At 37.8% G+C, this 25,526-nt stretch overlaps 1 protein-coding gene across 4 annotated transcripts in view; it reads right to left on the bottom strand.

Moving 5' to 3' along the window:
* The window catches only part of phf24 (PHD finger protein 24), a 41,388-nt gene that overhangs the window by 9,851 nt on the left and 6,011 nt on the right, over positions 1 to 25,526 (bottom strand). For 3 of the 4 annotated variants that reach the window (XR_013786180.1, XR_013786181.1, XM_079447971.1), the window contains exons 2-4: positions 8,942 to 9,369; positions 4,870 to 5,055; positions 59 to 137 (exon numbers count right to left, since the gene is read on the bottom strand). Coding sequence is in view for 1 of the 4 variants with exons in the window: in XM_079447971.1 (XP_079304097.1) it covers positions 59 to 137; positions 4,870 to 5,055; positions 8,942 to 9,369 (693 nt within the window). In the remaining 3 variants the exon portion in view is untranslated. Of the gene's footprint in view, positions 1 to 58; positions 138 to 4,869; positions 5,056 to 8,941; positions 9,370 to 18,138; positions 18,234 to 25,526 lie in introns of those variants that run through there. The other variant, XR_013786182.1, reaches the window with a different exon arrangement.

Here is a 25,526-nt window from a genome sequence, read left to right as displayed (position 1 = left end):
AGTACATTCAAACCACGACCACAGAAAAAAGCTTTTAGTATAATCCTGAAATAAACACCTGGAATGATCTTGCACTGCTTGAAGGTCTCCATAAGACTGTACATTTCCTCTTCTGTGAGCAGCAAGTTCAAATTGTCCTGTAGGATAAGAAGCAAAAGACTTTCAGTTTTGTCACAGTAAAAACTTTTAATGGAATTTTACATCACAGCCTTTTAAATGTAAACTAATTTCACTGATGAAATGGGTATTTTGTATTAAAGAATGATTTTCAAGTTTTGTTGAAGCTATCAATCCTATGACACAAATGTCTGGTGTAAAAGGGAAAGCTGTCAGTTGAAATTAATTCTATTAATCAAATTTGTTAATGTTCTTTAAAATGAATGAATAAATAAATTCATAAACAATGCATGTAAGTGGTAATTATTACTGAAATGGTAGAAAGTCTCGTTTAACATAATTATGTATGAGGGGTTCCAAAATCGGAATCGTTTGGAATCGGAATCGAAAGGCTAGGAATCGGATCCCTCTTATCAATTAATGTGTGCATATTTTCAGAAATGTGCTTGTGTTAACTTGATAAAGTACAGGAACCAAAAATTGACTTTCATTATAGTTACTACAGATTAATCATTATGTAGTCAAGCTTTTGTACTAATTGTAATAAATCGGAAAAAAACATGGTTGATACGTGTATAAATATACACAAAATGTTGCTCATAGATATATATATATATATATATATTTTTTTTTTTTTTGCTCAGTCAATACTCAGGCTAAATCATCACACAGCTTGATATCTCAATGTTTTACTTCAACTGTGGAATCGAAAAGAATCGGAATTGATAAGCAGAATCAATTTGGAATCGCTAAAATTAAAAAAATTCCCAACCCCAATTGAGGAGACATTTATTTTTTAAAGGGGAGGTCTGATGGAATTGCACTTCTTTAAATGCTGTTTGAGCATAAACAACATCTACCAAATCGAAATGTTTAAAGTTCACAGAAAAGCAAAATATTTTCTTTGACAGAAATCACATTTTAAAGATTACAATGAACGATTTGTTGGGACTACAACATACTTTTTTCTGGGTTAGAGACATCATGAACCCAAAAACACCCTGAAACACTTAGTATAGTAATGGGCGGGACATCTCAACATAAACTCTAAGTGGTAGACCAATCACAAAAGACTGACTCAGATCGACCAATCAGAGCATTCTTCATAGAACCATCAACAGCCTCTTTTCTGGGATTTGAGATGACGGCATAAAACACAGGTGAAATAAGTATTAAATATAAAGCATTTATTAAAAATCAAAACATAGTAAAGCCTTTGGCAAAATAGGACCCCTTTCATTGATCATTTCACCTCAAAATTGCATTTAAGGCTGAACGTCACTGTAGAAATATTTAACAAAATGTAATATTCTGGCAGTGCCAGAAAAATACCATAAAATATTTCTTTGTAAAGTTAAATTACGTGTTTCATGTTATTTGTCACCAGACTTGTACATTTGCAATCTATTTCTGCAATTTGACATTTTTACAGCATTGAAAAAATCTGTGGCAATTCTGTAAATTAAAACAGTAAAATTCCAGTTAAACATGAGAGATTTACATTTCAGAGTTTAAATGGTCAGCTCTGACTAAAAAGATCACGCATCCATCTTGCACAAAGCCTCTAAAAACAAACTACTTTCATTATATTCAGCAGCAGGTGCTTCTATCTCCTGCATTCACTCTAAACACAGTAGCAGTCTGTGAATTACGAGTAATAATCAACCCGACTAACTCATCTCATTATGGAATCTAATGAGTTCGAGGTGTAAGAGCGCCATCAGAGATTAAACGTCGACTGTTCCTTTCATATCTAATGCAAAATTAGATTTTCTATTGACTGTCTGCAGGCTTTCATAGCCCAGGGAGAAACTGTGTTTCAATCAGCTTTTCCCAGTCTGATGGGAATTCATGTGAACAGTGACACTAGAGCAGATGGGAGTGTTGGTCTCAGAGCTACTGTACCTCCATTTCTTCTCAGTTGTGTCTCATATGGCTATGGGAAACGTTCCACCTCTAAGGGTGATGATTGAAATGAGATTGGAATTTAGTTCCTTTTTTTCTCCAAAGCCACGGGTCAAAATCCCCAGAGTGAAGAACAGTGAATCCACAAAACCTCCAATGATGTCAGAACACACTTTAACAAGAGGGATAATATCACAGAAATAGATCCACAGTACTGGAAGACGGGGACAGCTGGGAAAACAACACACAGCAAATCCATTCCAAGATTATTCCTATTGACTGTGTGTCCAAATCAGAATCTGTAAATGGTTTGGCGTGAAAAAATGCATTTTGAAAAATCTAAAGAGGCAACTGAGCACAAACTGAGAGCAGGTGGCGAGCGAAAAAAAGTGAGAAATCGAAAACCCGGGATGGAGTTGGATCGGAATAATTACATAACACTGAGCAATAAAGTGTATCACATGTCTCACAATTTCTAAATCACCTTATCTCACAGTTTTCATTGTGATGTCCGTCACATTCCCAATCATCAACGATGTTTATGAGTTATTTGAAAATTGTTCATCTTCACACCAGGTGCATGTCATATCAGATCGAGCTCTTTTATTGGTGTTTTAACTACGGTAATTGTCTAAATTGTCACACAGCTAATTATAGTGGTAATTCTATTGACTGGAGAGTTGCCGTGACAACAAGCGCCAAAATCAGTTTGACAACCCAGCCCGGACTCTCTAAAAATTCATTTTACACCACGGTCTTCATGCTAAATGCAAAATGTCATGCCTGCATTCTCCATGCCTCTGTATTTTCTCATTAACTCCCTGGTTTGTGCAAAAGCACGGAAATACACTTGGTATTTAAACATCTGTGTTCTTTAAAAGCTATACAGCACTCTTAACCCCAAATCTCAATATCTCAAGTCTTTGATGCGCACACACACACACACACGTGCAGACACGTGGATTAGGTAATAGCACAGCCCAAAATGAATACTCGGTAAATGCCAAACGTTGGCAAAAGAGCTTTGGTGAGGAAATGTCAGCTGTGCAACAGTTGGCCAGTATTTTGTGAGGAACTGGAACATAAGACATGGTTTGTGTCTTCCGATAAAAACAACATCAGAACACAAAAGAAGATGTTTTAAAGAATGTTGGCGAATGAACAACGGTGGTACACATTGTCCTGCTTTGGTTTTGTGTCTATTCAATAGAAGTGAATGGGGACCAGTGTTGTTTGGTTACCAACTTTCTACAAAATATATTCGTTTGTGTTCTTCAAAAGAAAGAAAATCATACAGATTTGAAATGACAAGACAAATGATGACATCATTCAAAATTTTGGGTGAGCAAAACTTTGAACAATTGTACTGAGGTAAATAATTTACCTTTTTAGCAAAATAGGTTTGATGGCCAGTAAGAATTGTTTTCTGCCCAGTTGATTTTCTCAATTCACACTACATTGGCAGGTGTGGAAAAGCAGCAGGTGGTATTGAGGTCAGAGTGTGAAAACCAGAACACAAGCTGAGATGGAGTCCTCCGAGGAATTGCACGCCAGACACTTCGACAACAGCAAGTGCCTCACGTTTTGTTTAGAGAGATGTTTTCACAGCTGTTAATGCAACGCGGGATACAAACCATTTGCGGGTGTGAGTCTGGCTGGAAACCAGCAAGTGCTTCATGAAAGCGTGTGTTTGTTTGCAACAGGCCCTCGCCATACTCAAAGTGTTACAAAAAATCTTACGCTCTCTCCGAACGTCAAACCATTTATTTAGGCAGCCTGCGTGAGCGAGATAAGCTCTCTACTTGACTCTTGCGCTTTGACAGGCCACTCTGTAATTTTAATCCCAGACTCTTGTAATGCAGAGATGAGAAGGGGCACTTAGAAGAGTGCACAGGCCCTCTAGCATAACATAATCATCTTGACAGACTCATCTTAGTGGTGACCTTTGGGAAGTGTTAATATATGGGATCTGCGGATATGACCAAAGCACAGGTGGTCTATATAATTAAAACGCTATACCATCAGAACTATTACAAGGTGGTGATATTAAACCACTTGCACAGTTTTATATAAAGTTCGCTCACGTGTGCACTTGCATCATCCCAAATGACAACTTAAAATTTTAACCAGTGTAATGTCCCTTCTTATTGCGATACTTGGGATCAGGGTATAAATCGGGCCAGGGCCCAATTTCGGATATTTCCAACTCAAACCCGCAAATAAATGTCTCGAACGGCACTCAAAGTCAGACATGTGACCTCTGAACTCTTTGCATTTTAAGTCACGCCCAAGTGAGATTAGTGCAGAGCTACCCAATGTTAAATGGTTGACCAATCAAACAGGGTTTACGGAATTCCAGCCAATCAAATAAAAGAAAACCAGCGCCATTGAGAGAGAGAGTTGCGATAACGGATGGTTCGCGTGATTCATGCCTTCAGATAGTTCCAGGAAGTTTTTTTTCTTTAATTGCTTTGATTCTTTCATTTTTTATTCATTAAATGACTTTGTCTTTAAATGGGTTAAAAGTTGGTCACAAAAAATGTAAAGTGAAAACAGAAATCGAATTTGAGAAAAGAATAAAATTGATTTCAAATGACCCTAAATATGGCCCTAATATATATTCTCATTCTATATATATTCATAGATGGAGAGCGTCATTTTATAATGTATTTTGAACAGCACTTTGTTCATTGTAAGCTGAATTTAAATGTACTTTAATAATAAAACTACATACAACCGCTGCGTGCGGAAGAGCTGATTTGTGCTTCTACAGCACACACAGGGAGTGTTTATAGTCTGTCGATGTGCATATGCATTTATTCATGAGGGTACGGAGATAAAACTCACGCAGTAATAGCAACTCCAGCCGCTGGTAGTGTGGGCTGTTTCTCTCATCTCCTGGAGGGCTTCTGTACACAGGTACCCCATCTCCCGCAGACAGCCATCGTGGAAAACCCGCGTACACATCCGGCAGGGGAAGAGATCGTCCGCCGTCCAAACCTCACACACATCGCACATCTCATCATTGACAGGCTGATCAGAAAAAAACAACGGGAGAGCAGACACACCGATCACTCTCTGTATAGCAATGAGACTGTTATTGATTTACTGACATGAACATACGTAAAGCACAGAGAATCTGTATAGTGACACATCACAGAAAGTGGTGACTCGCCAATCCCACAACACTTCCATAAACAACATCCATACTTCCCTCAATTAGTTCCTTTCCATTAAAGGTCACCGAATGTTGAAATAATCCCTCTTGACATTCAATGTTCATTTAGAGTCTCCCATTGAGCAGAGAGTTACAGCATTTGAATCAGCATGTGGTTAACTTTCATGTCATGATATGTGGAAACCATGCAGGTTTGATGAAGGTCACATAAAGTAAGATGTCACATGTTTCATATACTGTATTTCATATGTTTCAGAAACTGATTCGCATTTTTATGTTCATGCTTGTAAGTCCAAAATGATGCATTATTATGTTCATGTGACCAATACAATCTGAAAAAAAGTAAATAATTGATCATAACATCACCACTTTAAAAAAGCATGATGCTAATTACGTTTATTTATTAATGGGACAGTTCACCAAAAATCACCTAAAGCAGCCTCATGTCAATCCAAATTTGTCCAAACTTTCTTTCTTAAGAAGAACATAAAAGAAGAAATCTGAAAGAAAATAGGTAAACAAACCACACTGGATCCCATCGACATCAAACAGAATATCATATCATTTTCTTGTGTTTCGCGGAAGACAGTCATATACTGTATGGGTATTGAATAACATGGGGGAATAAACAATGACAAAATCGTTTTTTTTATTGATCCGTCACATTATATATTTACTAAATATGCATTATAAAATAATATTAATACATGTTAATGTACATTAATGTTTGTATCAGTAGTAATTATAGTAAATGTTATTATTTTATGTAAGTATACTGTGTGCAAAGTTAACCTCTTTGATGTCTCATTGTTATGATGTTAAAACATAGCTTGGATGCTAGAATAAAATGCTGTTACGTATTTAGTTGAGTAATTACTTAAACAATACATGAAATAAGTGATTTATTAGCAGTGGACATTTTTGCTGTTGTGATGGTGTTGCTGTTATTTAAAGACACATCAAAATTATCAGTGAAAGTGACCTATTTGTCAGATATGGTGACCCATAACCAAAATGTGACCTCTGCATTTATCCCATCCAGTGAGTAGTGTGCACACGCACAAAGTCTTGAACACATACACCCGAGCAGTGGGCAGTGCAGCCTGGCTCAAGGGCATATCAGTCGCTATCTGCTGGCCCGGAGAATCGAACCGGTGACCTTCTGGTTACGAGTGCGACTCTCTGACCACTACACCTAAATCAATAACACAGTGTAAACAAATCTATCGAATCAACTACATGTCTGTAAATACAGTGAAGTCCCTTTGTTAAGCTCTCAGGACTTACTTTACCATCTAACATTACAATGTTTGTTGAGACAACGCAGGTGGGTCACTAATGTACATCAAGTGAAATCTTACTAGATGTTGCTAAATTGAACAGCAGCAGACAGACTAAGTCTAAGGTTATCAAACTGTGATATCTGTGTCTGAGGAGAGGGCACATTGTGATATGAGTGAAGGAAATAGAGGTGCTGTATTTAGAACTGCGGTGAACAGTCACCCTGCCAGTGCTTCAATGAATCACATTTACCCTTTATTTAACCCTATATTTGATGTTTTAGACATGACATGTATTTGTATACTGTATACTACATGCTATATATTTGAACACATCCCATGTTTATTGCCCTTTGCCTAACGAAAAATCTGTCATAATAAATGTTTCCCCGTCATATGGTGCAAGTTTATGTTACGTGCTAATTCGCGTGTTTGTGACATTATTGCTATGTACATGCGTTTACTCTCTGAACTTACTGCGTTTTAAAACAACTAAATACCCCAAAAAACTGTTACCATATTTAATGTTTCTGTTGTCAGACATTAAATAATAATTACAAACAAAGGATTATAATCATATGTCCAGTCAGTAGCAATGACAGGTGCTTGTAAACGCTGTTTTGAAATCATTCTTTCGCTCACTGAATGGAAAAGACGCAGATAGACATTTTTCCACTTACTTAAAGTTAAGCTTTATCCAAAATGACACTGGTCACTATCGCTCTCTGAAGGACAAAAGTCTGTAAACACCGGACCACTGTGCGCGCCTGTCTGTATACTGTATGTAAACAGGCGACGCGGAGGTCTGATTAAGTGCAGTTGCATGCGCTGCAGAATCAGATCCGGAAACAACACATCAACATTTGTTGCATCAGCAACGTTATTGTTGTGTTATTACGAAAACTGTAAAAAGATTTTCAGTTCATTTTGAAGCTTTGGCGAAACAAATTAGACGGTGGTGGGCCTTCATAATCTATAATGCCATGTTTATATCCCAGTCCCAAGGCAATTCGTGACATAGACACATATTTTGAATCTATTAATTCGTGTTCATGGACACAAATATCCCCATGTTTTCCTGTCAGTGAGCACAACCTTTTTTTCGTGTCATTCAGCACGACATTCAATACACAGACTGCGTATGTATTTATTTACATACAGTATATATATTTATAACCTGATATCAAACGAAGTCGTACATATTTTAGGATGTGGCTAAATAACACCTTACTTCACCTTAAAATCACAGCCACAACCGTGAGTTTCACGAGGTGGACCTAACTCTAAACCAAACGTCACAGGGGAAAAGTCAAATAATAAGAAAACATACCAATGAGATCGTAGTAAATAGGAATTCACACGAAAGAGCCACCTAAAATAGGTATGAATTCCCATCAGATTGCGTTGATATATATTTATACATATGAAAGATATCGCATATTAGTATAAAAGCCTTTCTTTTATAATAGTTTTGAGTAGGGTTGGGAATCAAAAGTCAATTCCAATTTGGAATCGGAATCGAAAGGCGATTCTATACCTCATACCTCAAAGCAACAGTTATGATTAGAGGATAAATAAAATATAACATGGTTAATTTGAACATCATTGCAATGATGAAATATTGTCTGTAGAATACTTATAGCACTTATTCCAAGTCTTCATTTGTCATTATAATATTAATAAATATTGTTTATGTATCCCATTACACCGAGGCGTTATTGTACCGTGAGATTTTGATATCGCTAAAACCCTAATATTTAAAAAGATTTCGTTGTTTATTTTCTCGAAATGCTCAAGTATACTTGAACAGCAAACACACACATACACAGCTCTCAAAGACAAGCCAAAACTCATTTCACTGCCTGCTCTTGTCTTTAATACAGTAGCTGCCAAAAAAAGAGTCTCGAGAGAAACAAAAGCGTAGTGTGGATTAGAGTGGCTCTTCTCTAGCACGTCATGAGGTCATGAGCCCCATCTTCGCGATCTTCAGTGACCCCAATTAATTTGAGACTGAATTTGACGACGCGCTGCCCACATACTGTCAACAAACCTGAGCTGCCATTTCGTCTGAGCTAAGATCGGCCCCCCTAACCTCAAGTCATGACATTCTCCGGCATGCGTGAGTCATAAAGAGGGTCTCGGCTTAAATAAATGAAGAGATACAACAATGCGAGCTGAAGCAAGTGGCAAGCTTGTTTTTACGAGTATTGATTTTAGTTGAGTCATCCGCTCTCGTGTATTTACAGTTTTTCCGTGGTGTAAATGACCAGATGTGAAGTTCAAGAGAGGTTATGTTATGAGTATTGGGAGATCGAGAGCTGCTATGCCGCCTTGTTTTCTAAAATACAGTTAAAAATCTTTGGCCTTATTTTCCTCTCTGAGCAAGGCAGAGGTCTGCTTTGCAGGTAAAGACCCCTCTTTAGTAGTGTGAATAAACACAAGATGTTGACTTTGATATTACCTGCTCTCTTTGCCCAAGTGGCACATCCACCGGCTTGTCGTCGTTGACAACTCTCTTCGGCCGCACGAACGCCGGAGGAGTGAGTTGATGTGACTTCTTTAAGTCCTCTGGCTCCACGCCCTTCCCATCTCGTAGACGCCCCCAAGCCTCCTGATTGGCCTTATTTTCCTCCCTGAGCAGGGCAGAGGCTTGCTGAGCATGTAAAGACCCCTGTTTGTTGTCCTTCTCTTTCTGTTCAGCGTGATCTGTGTTAGTTTGATTAGATCCCTCAGCAGATCCATCTCCGTTCTCGGTCACAACGTCTTCGGTCTGGCCTGCGGAGGCCACAGGTGCCCGGTCCTTCAAACCTTCTTTGAAGGCTGTCACCACCAGGCTGCACTTCTGCACCTTCTCCACCTGCTGTTTCTTGGACATCAGCACACCCATGGCTGCAATGAAGCAACAAATCAGATATAAGATCCATGTCAGATAGATCATGTTAGAAGGTACAGTATAGCTTCAAATCCTAGATTATATGAATGTATAGGTGGTTGCGTTGGTGTTTGTATCCTGTTTCGAATCTAATAATAAGATTTACATCAAGACCTTCTAAATCACATTGCACGCCTACATGCTGGATCAAGCTAAAAGTGTTGAAAAACACCTTGCTAACATTATCCTCAGATCTGGCTCGAGCTGCGACTTGTGATTGATCTCAGAAGACCTTTTTGTTTTGGAGCTCTACCATCACTCACAGCTGATGGCTACATGCGACCACGTGAGATTGCAGTGTGAACAAAGAGCAGATTCAATGCAAAGATCTATAATCACAAGATTTTGGGGAGTGATTTCAAATCCATATTATTTATCATATATACGGTTTTCAAGCGACAAACAAAGATTACTGCGCATGCACGATTTTGTGGCCCAGACACGATTTACAGTACACAGCCGCAATGAATAGAGTCACTGTAGATTATCTCTGATATCAAGCAAAATAAATGACAAGAAAATTACATCAGCTAGAAAGTTAAAAGGTCTTATTTTTGGTTAACAGTATATGAACCGTAACCTGGCTAAACTTAAACATGACAACATTAAAGTATCCATTCAACAAATTGATTATTTAATAAAATATTATACATTAAAATTTAACAAATTGTTAACAATAATTGTACAATAAATGTTTAATATAAATATATATTAATATAAATTGAATTAAATTAATTGTAATATTATTACAAACTAGCCAGACCGATAAACAAACACAGACCAGAAGATAATTTAGGGCCAGGCGCGTGCATCCGATAATACCTTATATAATAATAACATTTGATCATTTTAAAATTATTATTATTATTATATATTATATTATTAAAAATACAATAAAAAAGATGTATATAATAATATTAAGAATAATAATCATATATTAAGTAAATAAACCATAATGATATGTATTAAAGAAATCATTTCCTGAATTTAAACTGCTGGCAAATAGGATTAGAAATGTAAAATGTAACAATAAATGTAATGCAAATTGAACTATCCATAAACAAATTATACACAATCGCGATCAATATTTGTCACTACATGTCAACTATACACTGACTGAATTCATGTACATTTTATTACATTTAATACATTTTATTTTATAATACTTTTTGCCACCATGATAGGAAAAGTGACTGGAAAGCTCTCGTTTACACCAGATAATGTTCTAATAATCTTGTGTTACTATATATGGGAAAAACATTTAATTAAAATATTTTATTGTTTTGACAGAATTTAATGAATGTTGATAAATATCTCTAGCAAGATGAGAAAAATCTGTATCTGCATATCAAGAAATAAATAAATATTATTAATTAAAATTGCCCTATATAATAAATACTTGTTGCTAAACAACAGTTTCTTAAATTCCTCTGTGTAAATCCAATTTTAATTTACCATCCCAAAGGGTGTGGCCAATTCAATTTTACATTACAACTCAAAAACTGAAACTAAACCTCCTAAAACACACACAGCAAAATCGCCGGTGTACAAAAGGTCAAATTAACTCTCACAGTTTATATATAATCTGGCACTGTATATATATACACTGTTAGTGTTTATTTTACCATGTTTAACACTACCGATTTTACAGTGCAAATACTGCCCTAAACTGTGTTTCACTAAACTAAACAAATTCTTGTACTGGACATCGAGCTGTTATTCAGCGAAGCAGACATCAAATAATCTTGAATGCGAGTTCTTTAATCGGTTAAATGGTGTGAAACCGTTTCAGATGTCATTCCCTCGCCTTCTAATCCCACCCGGGTGCATATTCAATTGTTAATTTCAATAGATTTCTCCTACCACACTTCAAACATTCAAACTTTACTATCAACCCAAGATTTGGCTCATCTCTCTCTCTCTTTCTATCCGGAATAAGTCACGCTATACAATTGGTGTGTCCCTATAGGCACAGCTCATTTTCTCACAAGCCTGGGAGTGGCATACAGATTATTACAGTAATAACTCTGAGCTCTGTCATGTATATTTCACTGTTACAGCTCAGCGAGTCGTGTCACTCTGTATTGGCATTCGGGGCTGATAGATGCCACATCATGAGTGAGGTGTGTTTAACGTCTTGTTACTGAATTAATAATGTGCATCATTTGTGCAGTCTCTATACAAGCAGCAAGCATCCTATACGTTACTGCCTGATATTGAAATTTGTTCTTAAAGGTCCAGTGTGTAATTTTTAGCAAGATCTATTGACAGAAATGCAATATAATATACATAACTATGTCTTCAGAGATGTATAAAGAGCTTACATGATGAAGCGTTATGTATTTATTACATTAGAATGAGCTATTTCTGTCTACATACACAGTGGATCACCTTGCAAGGAATTCACCATGTTGTTTCTAGCCCTATAAACGGACAAACTGCTCTACAGAGCACATTTCGTGAATACGTTATCTCATTCGGCAAAGTGAAAACGCAATGACATTTTTGTCCTGTAAGAGCCACCATAGTGCTTTCAAAGGGAGGTGTGGGGTGAGCCGTTGGTTGCAATTTGCACCACATTGCTCCTTTAAAGGCAAAGTATGCAAGTATGGCTATTTGTTTTCAACTTTAGCCCATAACCAATATCATTCCTTCATTGCCGTTTTGCTCAAACAAACCAAGGGTCTCAGCAATTCTAGAGCTTACCAGTAGAGCTAAATTCTGTGGCAATGCCAGATCTCCCGTCTTGAGACAAAACCCGGGTTCAACATCTGCAGCAAATCCCAGCTGTTCAATCAAATTGAAACGCTTTTTCACCATATTTGATTTTTTTAACTTATTTTCTTACGATAGTTTAGACATTTAAATGCTTCATACGGGACAGAAAATAAACATTATAAGACACATTTGATTTTGGCTTCTGTTAGCTGTAACTTTTCTTACCCTATATGAATATTAAGTGGAAAACATAGGTTTCTATTGTAAAGGTATTTGTTTTAAAAAAGCTGAGTGTTTTTCATGCTGAAAATTGTAAAGTAAGCATCGCCACTGCTTGACGCAAGGGGCACGTGAATCGGAAATCGGACTCTGAGAAAAGTGGAATGAACCGTTGTGCTCAAGCATCAAGTTCTTCCTCAAAAGCGTTGATCGTATTAGCTTGGAAATGTGTAAACGCAATTTTGCTTCCTGACGCCCAGAGATTGTTTAGAAGCCAGACAATCAGATTGGAATCGGCGGTTTTATGCGGCTATTCTGGTATGCATCAGGCTGTCAACAGTCTGTGGCGAAAACAATAACCGTTACCTAGACATTCCCTATGAATACATATTGATGGATGAAGACTCCTCGGAGGCATTAGGCAGATGATAAGAGAAGGGTCACAAGCCGGTCACAGTTTAAAGAGAGTTTAGAGAATGTCTCTGGCTACAATCACTAAGTCAATTTCTTTTTGATAATAACTAAAACCCTCATGACTTCTCGACAGAAATTGTATTGTAATGGGATTCTAATGTCGATTATAACTCTACGGTCCCAGTGTGTGTCATGTATATTATTAAAGGACTCCAGGGGGTTAATAAATGTCATCTAAAGTGAAACACTATGCTTGTGAGTAAACAAGATTAATATTTTGAGTTTATGTAGCCATGATAAGTCACATTAGACTTTGAATATAGGTTCAAAGGTTTAGATAAGAGAACAAGTGTATGGCGACAGGCCGGCTCCAAAACATTGAATCGAATTGGTTCCCGCGTGCCTCAACAAATCTCCTTGGTTTAGAGACATGCAAGAACAAATGAGATTCAATATGAGACACACAGATTGTGAGGATCAAAATGCACTAAACACAAACTCTTTAAAGGGATTGATCATCCAAAAATAAAACTTCTGTCAAATTCTGTGAAGAAATGAGTGCATGTTTGGACCAACCTGAGGGTGAGTAAAGAATGTTAATTTTTGGGTGAACTATTCCTCTAAACAGTTGCTTGACCAATGTGTTTTGGATATCTCTTTATCTCTTAAAGAATATAAATTATATTAAAATAAGATAGCACAACACAGTTAAATGCGGTGTACTTGTAATACATAAGACTGTATTATATTGTATAATATCCCAAAATGAAGGCTTAATATTTCATTTTCATAAGGTAAGTTGGCACATTTAGGAGATAAATCTTTCAGCGATATGATGGATGCACCAAGTTAGCAATTTCACAGAAATAAATAAGACTATTTTTCTCATAAGCTCATGACCTTCTTGAAAAATTCAGATGACAGGGCTGAAAAATATATGAAGTTGGGGAACACAGATACAGTGTAGAAACCCCTTGAAGCAAAGCGAGAGAGCGCGAGAGAGAGAGAGAGAGAGAGAGAGAAAGAAGCACTTTACCAAATAAAGATATTTAGAAGCTCCAGGAGCCAATTTGAGTTACTTGCAACACCACAAAAATAGGGAAAGTAAATGATTGGATCTCAATCATTTTTGCGATGGACTAATATCAATGCTTTCTCTCATGATGATATATCTGTACTGTGTCATATTTAATCTGATAAAATGAGTCTGAGATGAGAATGAATAGCCAATTAATTTAAGGACACCAGGGAAACCATGGCTCCTTATTATCATGCAGTCTGAGGCATCTGTCTGCACACAAGTTGAGCAAAAGACTGTCATGGTCAGGAGATTTTGCTTGACCCTTTCTTCTTTTACGTTCAAGTAAATCTTTCTGCGTATTTTCTCTAACATATATACCTGATCTGCAGGCATTATACTGTACTTGTTCCATCATAAAGGTCTGATTATAGTGAAAGGTTTAGCCTAAGATCTCTTATATTTGTTTGCTGTAGCAAAAACTCATAAACTCTCTGCTGTTGCTCCTTTTTTGTTGTACACCTTTTGTTCTTTCTTATATCCTGTAACTCTTTTATTTGAATAAGTGCTGGAAATGGCTGAAATTTACTGTGGGGCTGAAGTTGGGGACCTTTTATATTTTTAAACCATAGATGTAGAAAATGCAACTCTATATATGTATATACATTGTGTTTGGAGGCTATTTAATGGATAAAACATTCTTTACATTATGAGGTGGAACTCCGTCCACCCTTGAAATTCACTGCCTGGACTGCGTCCCCCGTGTCTACTCAAACCACCAACCCCCACCCCAATACACCCTTTCAAACCCTGCACATAATCCACATTCATCAGAAGTCACAATGGACCACTTTTTATCGCTTTTATCCAAGCGATATGTCATACAGGAGCAATAATACAATAGGTGCTAATATAAAGTTAATAGGTTCAACAAAAACCAGACAACTACCGGAAACACAATATTATGCTAAACTTAAATTGATGCCATCTCCACACTTCCAAACCAACACTTCTTAGATAAAGTTGCATGTGCACCAGCCCCTGATATATAACCATCTAAATTCCCACTAAATGTAATTTTTTCTCCATCCTCATGCGGTGTATTATATTACTACAGTGGAAATAGTGAATGTGCGAGTGATTGATTTCAGACGCAGCGTGAGTCTGGGAGACAATACGCATACAAGTTAAAAAGTCTTTGTTTTTCATCTAGTACGACTGTAATACCATGTTTCACGAATTCGCTTCACGCGTCAGTCGTTTCTGACCGGAATTCCAACAAATACTGTCTTTCATCCTCTGTGCCTGTGGATAACCGTTCTGTGAATAGGACGGCTACAAAGCATTCTTTTTCCAAGGGAATGCTTCCCATTGATGCGAATATGCCCAGAGCGGCACAGGGCTGGAACTAATCACCCTAACAAGTTCACAGAGTCCACCTTCAGCCAGTGAGCAGAATCACAAACTCCCACCCGACAAACAAGCAAGCAAAGTTTAAAAATAAAACCGCTAATGAGTAATGAAGTGATTAAGCGTATAATCACATCTCTGTGCAGTACGGGTGTACTCGAACAATCTGAGTACCGCTTCATTTCTCCTGTATGCAGAGAAACATTTGGTGAGTTCTTCGTATCAGTTTTCTGCCAGAATTGCTTATAGGAAATAAAAATAGTCACAAATGAGTCAATTGTTGACATACAGTGAGAGTTAAGAAATGCATGCTAGTTCAGTGTTTTCAATATTTTGTTTCGTGTCTGACCAATAAAAGCATTCTAGCTAAACTATGAGTAGAGGGAGTTAAAATTCCACTCGCACGCTGGCCTATGGGCACAGAGGCGTCGCAATGTGGAGGAATTTGAATGTAAATGCCTGTAGAGAGAGGAGCCCCCACGTTGGCATTCAGTTCCTGTCAGGCACAGAGTTTGTGCCAGGCAATCTTCTGAGAGGAGCTGACAATGAGCCCTGTGAGAAAGACAGGGAATAGGGACTATCTGGAGGGTTCTAAAGCTGATACTCATGGTGCATCGTGGTAAAAGGGGCGGACAGGAATGAACTGAGAAGGAAATGGTAAAGGATGTATTTTCTTTTGAGGGTATAGAACGTGTCATTGCTTGTTTTTATGCTTCAGACAAAACCAATACGAAAGTGCCATAAACATTGAAGTTTTTTTAAATATAGAGAAAGGATTTCTTATGATTTGATGAAGTTTTAAATAGATCGCATAACAGTTAACAACTTAATTGGGCAGATTTCAGTCTTACCCGAAGCCAGCCAAAGATTTATATAAGCAAGCTAAACATATTTTACTTTTATGGTGCTTTTCATCTGTTTTTCTTCACTGTAATTGAAAAGGGCGGACAGCACATTTGTTACTAAACTGCACAGAAGCAAGTCATGCAGGTTTGGAATGACACGAATTACATCTTTATTTATATCAAATATCTCACATGAATCAGTTCAAATTAATTATGGCAACTACGGCTGTTACTTTTAAAATCCATAACAAATATAAAAGATGCTTTCCATATATATATATACATACATACATGGGAATTAACATGGTTGGGTCAAAAAGGAACAAACACAGCCACCCAAAAAATCATATTTGGGTAAGCCATTTTTATGCAAGCTTTTTTCAGGACGGATTTGACCTTAAGCTACGAAAAACCTAAAGCTATACATTCAACAGCACTTAGCACTTAGATAGATATCTAAAGCTACCATTCACTAAAATGCATGTAAAGAGACACTAAAGCTTGTCGTGAAACAGGGTGAACAATGGTGGAAGAACCCAAGTGCAAGGCAGCGGGGATGAAGAGGTTAACAAATAGACTTTAATGACAAACAAGAACAAAACAAACACCTAACTAAACTAAATACATAAACAGAAAACAACCACTTCCCACAAGGGGGGCAAAAATAACCAAACACAAAGCGCACTAGGTAATTTTACATATACATACAGAGGACCGAAACATGAACAAAGGAACTCTAGGTACAGGGCAGGAAACATGTACAACGAACAAGCACAAGACAATAGACAAGAGGGCATTAAATAGAGAGACAAAGGAGACAACGATGGGCAGGTGTGGGTAATGAGACACAGGAGGAAAGCACTACTAGAAACGAGAGGGGCCGGGCCAAATGACGAGACTGGAGAGAACACATATTAAGTCCTGATTGACAATAATATGTTTCTCTCCACATAAAACACGTGGGTCTGTCATGATTCTGCCACTAGACTAGAAAATCAAGACAAGAGAAGGCAGAATCATGAAAAAAGCTAGTGACTTGTTAGCCATAACTACATAAAATAATAATCAAATATGTTATAAATCCACCAAATGTTAAATCATCTCTCATTTGTAAATCACTTTGGATAGGCATGCCTGCTTAACTAATGCAATAGATTTTATAAAAAAGATTTCTATGAGTAAATAGACTATAGTAAATACACTAAAGACAGCTACAAAAGACCTGCGGTTGGTAGTTGTAGCCTGTTTTTGAAAAATGTGTGGAAAAACATAATAAAAACATCCTTATTGTAATGTTATTTTAATAGGAAAAGCAGCTTAAAATGTTGAATACAAACAGGACCAAAAATAAAAACTATCATAACAATGTTTTTCACGTTTATTAAGTATTACTACTTTATTAATATATTGATATCCAAAAAATGAAGAGTAATCTGCGATATCTGCCCTGAAAGGTAATCACGTCTGTTTGGAAAAACATCAAGCTACCTTACGGACCAAACCACATACTGGACTGTGACGTCAGGGGTGATGCACAAGGGTCTCAGAAAAGGGACACTGCAACTAATATGGCAAACTTACCTCCGCAGTGCTGGATAAAGAGCGTACGCACAACTTCATTACGCAACCGAGTGATTCTGTAAAAAGGCAAGATCCCCCTGCGCATTCGTAATTGTACCGCAAACATGTAAATTCAGTCTCATTTCAAAAGTTATTGCATTAAGGTCTTGAGTATTTCAGGCATTAAAATGGTCCATTGCTGTCTCTACGACATCACCTATCTGACATTTCAACGTGGATGCATACACTCTTACGCGTAATAACGCGTGGTTCTCATTCGAACCCGTCTGTCAGCGTTGACCTACATCGGACGGTTAGGACAAAACAACAACGGGGTATTTTTCTACACCCACACAAGACTGACCCATGAATTATCAAGCTCGTCATATTTACGTCCATGCTCCACCGCATGCTTGCATTACAAACAACACAAACGCGGCGTTAAAATTCTACGGTATAAACGCACCACTGGCGAACAACGCAGTATTTCGCAAAACACCCTTGACTTAAAATGTTGCACTAACAAGAAAACTAAGACAAACCTGGGATGAAATCGGACGGCGCTCCGGGACTTGGGAATCGGGACTCGTTTTCTTCTGCTCCTCTTACGCACTGCAAACAGTCATTGAAAGGCTTCGCTTTCGTCAATGAAGGTTGTGCGTCTCTGATCGTGGCGGTCGGTACACCACAGCCTAATGTCGTGTGTAAGCAAATATTCCGCTACACTAGAAAAACAATGTGGTTTAATGAAGCGAGAGAGCAATGGGGCGTCGCATCAAGGCGCAGAACCCTGGACAGCTCCAGTGCTGAATTTCGCAGGCTAGCTATGAAAAGTGTAACTTTGCTCGGGGGAAACTGGTGTAAATGAAAAGAGTCGTGTTTAAAGTTGTCTGCAGCTTTCGTCTGACTGATTTGCAAGGTTCAATCTTTTTTGAGCGTTTTCTGCGGAACTTGTTTTCAACCTGCGAAAGGAGACGTTTCATTGGTCTGTTCAAATGACGTTGACACTGGAGATTCGGTGAGCCAATACATACAGTACAAGGAGGGTGTGAACAGTTTTACTTTCTTACGTTTGTTAATAATTAAGGTACTTTTTGTTGTTTATTTGTGGTTGTCTGATTTGGATGTTTCGATGTTGCTGCATATTGAGTCAGCCAGGTTGTAAACTAGGGGAGGGCCAGTTGTCACATTTATAAGTACAGTATACTGATAATTTATAGTAATATTAAAAATATATATATACATAAAGATTTGCTGTCTTTATTGCAAAACAAACCTCCTTTTATTTAATTTACGATTAAAAATACACCTAATTCTTAATCAGTATATGACAAAACTACTCAACATAATGATCAAATCTATTGGTCTACAATAGTCAAATGACACCTGACGGTTGACCAAATTTGATTTGAACGTTTAATAATCTACAGACCCTTAATCCGCCAGATCTGTTTGCTGTAAATTTAAATTAGAATCCAGAAGTATTATGCACGGTATGAACGTCTCATTTGAAGCCTTTGTAGGCTGTTATGGTCAACACTCCCCAGTATGTGGTCCCAGTGCATGCTGGGTCAAATGGAGATGCATGCATAATTAATGGTGAGGTAAATGCACATTAAACAATGGTTCCTCTAGGGACCACTATACCTTACTGTCAAAGGAAATGAAAGAGAAGATCGAGCTCTCATAATTTAGACACTGTGCCAAGTCAAACTTTCACCCGTCTACTCGTCTTGCTGCACTTTCATCCTGAAAATGTTTACAATAATTTTGTTTACAAGTATTAATTTATTCATATAAAAAGGCAAGAAGGGTGAAAACTTAACCATGACAATAAACAATATTGGTTTGAAACGTTTATAAAAAGTATATTGGAAAGATGAAATAATTGATTCATTATTTGAATGTCATGTAAATGGCCTTTATTTAAATGGCTCACTCCACCCCTCCCTCCTCCCTTTGGAAGCACTACGGCGGCTCACAAAGAACTAAAATGATGCTTCTTTGCCGAAGGACATGACATATTTATTGGCTGGCTATTTAGGGCTACTTTAGAAACAACTTTGTGAATTCCATGCAAGAGGACTTGCGGTGTATGTACTAGATACCTTTAAACCCCATCCTGCTTTTCTCTCCCAAATAGTTTTTCTTTCAATACACTAAGTGACAGCAAAAGTATTCTACTAAATGGAAAAAACACAGAGCACATCATTTATTCATGCCGCAGTGCATGCTGGGAACCTAAGAGCTAGCCCAGTATTGTGAACATCAGGCTATCAAAATCAATCTGTGACTATTCTGGACAAAAGTTTACTGTAATGCATATAATGTGATTCTACAACAAAATCCTGCTAAACTCCTTGGCCTTTTAGTTAAATAAAGCTGTCACTTAATCGAAGAACTACGAAAGAAGAATACAAATAAAGAAATGGAAAATACTGTACATGTGACAATGACTTTCCAGTATTAAACTGTAAATTTACACTAATTAGTTTTTTCAGGTAAAGTATTGGCTTGTTTAACTATTTGGCCTTAATATTTCAAATGGCTTATTCCTCTATTTGTCCATGCCAAAACATTTATGGTAAGATTTCCAGTAAGTAGTTTGTTTGTATGATCAGGCAAAATGTTAACAATTCGTCTTGGTAAATCCTTCACTATGTGGCATGACACACCAGAGACTTCCCCATCAATAGCCGGTTAGGTTTTTGTCGCCTGTTGACAAAATGCAACATCATTGTCGAGCTCGGATTGGGCAAAACAACATGCTAAACGGTTCAAGGACAGGCAAACTTTTGTGTTCTCAACGAGTGCTCCAGCACTCTTTAATATAGACAAATGTTTCTGACAGGAATACAGTCACAGTGGAGCCAGCCTCAATGCTTTCACAAAGAAACACAGGGAACGCAACAGTTGCACTAGCTCCATCACCATTAGCAGCCCATCCACAGCGCGATCACTCGACCATTAGCGTTCATTTGCCGGGACTCTGGGGAGGAGCTGGGCATCGAGCTCTCTGCTAACAATCCGAGTGAGGATGTAACACTGACAGATACTAATAATGGAGACTTGGCTTTGGTTGTTGACTGTATGTGCCAGTCTCTACAGAACACATATAGATTTACATATAGAAAAGTTTTGGCTTTTATCCAAAGGGATTTACAGTGCATTTAGTTTTTTCAATCAGCATTTGTTTTTCCTGAAAATCGAAGCCATGACATTTGCACTGCTCTGACAATGGTCTTTCAATTGAGCTAGAAGAATTCATTTGCGCTTTATTGGGGTTGACAAAGAACCTACAAATGTCTGAGACAAACGTCGGCACAATGTCGTATTGCAGCATACTTTGCTAGTTTAATAATAAAATAATGTAAAGGCAAATCATTATGAGTTTGGCTCTGCTTTTGTATCATTTCTAAAAAACTCTGCATAAGATGGATCTCATCTTAGATCAAACAATACCACCCAAGAGAATCAATAACTATTGGCATTCTGTCGTCACTGTTTGACTATACAGGCTGCATGCATACTAAATCGGAAACAATGCTCCAAACACGTCTACAAAAAAGCATTTTCAGGCAAAACAACATATTGTGCATTCATCATTTTATACTGTATAACGATGCACAATAAATAGCTACTGTAAGGAGCTTACCAGATTGTATCAGGCCTTGTGCATACTCATTTCATTTCAAGCTTCATGCTGCTTGCAAAATCCAAATTAAGGCAATTTATACCTAGAAATACTTACGAAATACTGTAAGTATTAAACATTAGCATTGAAATACATAAAAAAACTTTTTAAAAGATATCCCTTATTTTTTGGCCATTTTTAGTTATTAAACGTTTTTCCAGTCAAGCTCTAACATGTTGAGGTTTTGTGAGTGGGAGATAAGGGGGCATTTGAATATTGTTGAATATAATGGGGGGACTTGGAGTCAGAAAGGTTGAGAACCCCTACAGTAAGTAGAGCTCTAAATCATCCAATAGTAAATGAATTGGTGAAAGTCTATTTCAGTCTGCTGCTTTGTGTATTTTCATAAAGTGACATCATTGATGTTGTCTGTGGCTATTATAAAGGTTTGGAGGACATGAAAAAAAAAAGAAGACAGAGACACGAGAAAGCAACCAAGAAAAAAACAGACGGATGTCTATGACATTAAGCCAATTTAAGAAAACGTCCGTGTTGTTGCTAATAATAAAAAAGGTTAGAATTCGTATGCCAGTTGCTTGTGCTTTTAAACTCCTTCCTGTCTCATTCTTTTCAGGCATCAGATATTCCAAGAAGTTTGTCTTACATTGGTTTCTCTCCAGTATTAGACTGCTGTAGGGGTATTAGTCTTGCACCACGAACAAATCAAAGCAACAACCATGACGAGAGATGAATGGATTCTGATGTGGCACCCGGTGAGGTGCTGCTGCACAAATCTTATGATTCTGATGCCAAGTGTGTTGCCTAGCAACCGCCTCTCTTTCTCTGCCTGAATTTAGTTCTGTCCCATTTGTGAAAATAAACAGTGAAATAAGCTTAATCTAGAAATAATTGTAATGTGCTTAAAACACATTACTAATACAAAAAGTTATCAATCACATTAAAGTCTCCGTGAAATCAAAATGGACAATTCTTTTTTAGTGTTCATAACAGATACTTTATCTGTGCAGATCGTTTTATTAATTTGTTTTTGTAATCTTTAAAGGACCAGTGCATGTAATTTGCGGTCTGGGGGTGAGGTTGTGAATTGCAACCAACAGATCACTCCACTGCTCTCCCTTTTGAAGCATCACGGTGGCTGACAAAGCACCAAGATGTTGTCACATCTTTACTTCTTTGCCGAAGGAGAGAATGTGTTTACGAAGCATTCTTTGTGGAGTAGTTTGTCCGTTAAGGGATACTGTAGAAACAACATGGTGAATTCCATGTAAGGGGATATATATTGTGTAGATAGAAATAGCAAAATATAAGGTAATAAAAACATAACACTTCATTAAGGTCTTTATAGATCTCCGAATACATAGTTGTGTATATTATATAGCATTTGTGTCAATAGATCCTCCATAAATATTATATCATCGGCTATTTATACAGTATAATGCACATTTTCCTCAGAGATGGCCTTTAGCCACATTGCACTTGCAGTACATAAGGGGCAGAGCCGTTTCCCATCATCCTTAGGGGCAGGAAATGTTTCTCTGCCTGGCATAATCAAATGGCATCGTAATTGCATTACGGCAGCAATGCTGAAATTTGATAGAGACAACAGCAATATAACCTCCTTTTCCTCTTCATCTCCAGATTTCTGCCACAGCAGAGCTGTGTTTAAAAACTCCTGTGTAGAAAGACGCTTTGGCGAGGCCACATTGAATTAACAAAGCTAAACTAATTTTCCATTAAGAGGTTATAGTCCAATGTACTTGTATTTGGATTTCATCACACGGGGAACATTAAGACGGTAATTAGATGATTATTAGATGATTCGATGATGGTTTTGTCATTGTTGTTTCTTTGCTCTGTTTGTCTCTGTTATCACAAAGAACAGACAAGAGACCATCTGTTTTCATAACCACAGATTTGAGGAGACAAATGTATGACCAGTACCCGTAAATAAGGATTTAGAAGAAAATATAGAATATAACAAGCAACGCTTCGTGGGACAAAATTAGTAAAACATTTGTTTGTGGTTCTGATTGAAGTTTAAGAGGTTCGTTCCTTTACCCTTAAAATAACCTTTACGTTTTTACCACAATATATTTTGGAATTGTAATCTCACTCTTAAACATTTCAGGGAAGTTTTCCAAAAATGTATTCAAAGAGATTTGGGATTAAGACGTTGTTCTGCGAGTGGCCGCGTGTTGCGGACTCATTTCAGAGATAACAAAACCGATTCATTTATTTCTTTGAACATTTAGTTTGCTTTTTTCTGCACTGGGTAGTCCTTCATTTCCCTCAGAGTAATTGGAAATGGATTGTTTTATATATGAGTACCGCTTTAAAACGGTTCAATACGTAGACGTATTGATTCACCCAAAAAGGTGAGAAAAGTTTCAATCCACCAATTCCTTGAGCTGCTAGACCACCCTCGTTTCCCTCCCCAGTTCAATCTGGCAAAGTGTTTTATTTGCACCTCTGGTGCCGGAGGGCTGTTTACAAACTCTGTCGCAACTGCTTCCACCCCACCTTTACCATCTGCCGTAGACCAAACCCACCGAGCAATGGGTCAGCAGGAATTTGATGGGAATGGTGACGTAAACTGGATAACCTTGACAGAATCGTATGCCGAGTTTAAACATCGGACACGTTCAGCAAGCTAGGCAGTGTGGAGCATTGATGGTCATTAGAGGTGGTAGAACGGGTGGTTGGTTGAGGATCTCACAGCAGGGTCAGTTGGTTTCTTTAATTAAACGGTTGTGTAATGCCCTCAGCAGGGATGGTCAACATAGCTGTTAGCCTAAATGAAAGAGACACAAAGCGTACACAAGTTAAGGGTCATGAAAACCTAATGTTTTCATTTTATCAGTGGAAGAGAAAAGTTGACATTTTGGAAGCTCATTATTTAGCTCAGCTATACCGTGACGATTCATGAACACCAGAGGCGGTCAAGCAACAAAAACATGAAATACAAACTATCAAAACTAAATGACTTATGCACTATATGACATGTCTTCTGAAAGCATACAATATGGTTTGTCTGGGGAATAGAATACATTATCCAGTCTTTCCCAAAACCATTCCCAGGTTGGTAATGTCGTGTCAAAGTTTTCTCCAGGATTTCGGATGAGTGCCTCCGGCTCACACTGCGTCAAACACAGACACGCTCTGGACCATTTCAGATCACGCCTGCCTTACTTAAAGACAGACATGAGGTTTTCAGCTCGCATTTAAATATATTTTTAGTTGCACTCGCTGCAGCTGACATCAGATACGGCTCAAAGTTTATAAGCCTCTTTGCGGCCATCAAATGTCAGACGTGTGATAAAATTATTTTGCTCAAAATAGAATTCGTCGATAATGTTTATATTCTGAATTGTGTCGAGCAGCAGAGGATTAAGCAGCTGACTGAATTCAGACACTGACAGAACCTCAGGCCCGTGAGACCCTGAGAAGTCATTAACAAGAAACTGACTGACATAACCAAGACGTATCCACTCTTATACCGTCTCCGCAGTTCAACAATACTGAATCTCATACGTGAATCGAAATGTAATCTGTGTTTTAATCTTAAATGTGATATGAATTGTATAGTAGCCTTCAATCACGCAGAGATGAGTAAAAATGGCCTCCTCGTACATTTGAGCATTTTGCATAAATGTTACGCTGCCCACATCTTTCATTTATCATCACAGCACTTCAGGAAGGTTATAATCTTAAAACTAAGTGCATAATGGTCTGTGAAGGAGATTTGCGAGATAGAGGAAAAAACGATCGACACAAAAGTTCACGTCAATACCTGAGATAGTTTACTGTAACACACATTCATATTCAAGTTCATCTTAAAGCATGTCTGTCCATAACCACGGCTTTCATTGAACTCTACTAGAAGACACAAGGATAAAGCCATGCACTGAAATGACAGACCAGAGATACATAGCGCTGCTCATTAACTGACCACATCTCTTAAAATTTCACAAGATGGATAATGGTAAATCTCCACATTATTGATGTCTGTAATTCCAGTTTGTGGATTTACAGTGGATGTACCACCTAGACCAGGGGTGGCCAACCCGCGGCTCGCGAGCCTCATGCGGCTCTTTAACTAGTTTCATGCGGCTCTTCAAAGCTTCAAATCTTCAGCGTCCCTTCCGCTCACTCCACCCTAACTGTGTGTTCACACCGGGCGCGAATGAGGCGTCAAACGCTAGTGATTTACATGTTAAGTCAATGTAAAGACGCGCTTGCGGCGCGAATGAGGCAGCGCGAAAGACGCGAATTGCG

The sequence above is a fragment of the Barbatula barbatula genome (genome assembly GCF_947034865.1).
Source record: "Barbatula barbatula genome assembly, chromosome: 24".
NCBI classification, from domain to species: domain Eukaryota; kingdom Metazoa; phylum Chordata; class Actinopteri; order Cypriniformes; family Nemacheilidae; genus Barbatula; species Barbatula barbatula.
The sequence above is the reverse complement of the archived record's forward strand: the minus strand, read 5'-3'. Positions and strand labels throughout refer to the sequence as shown.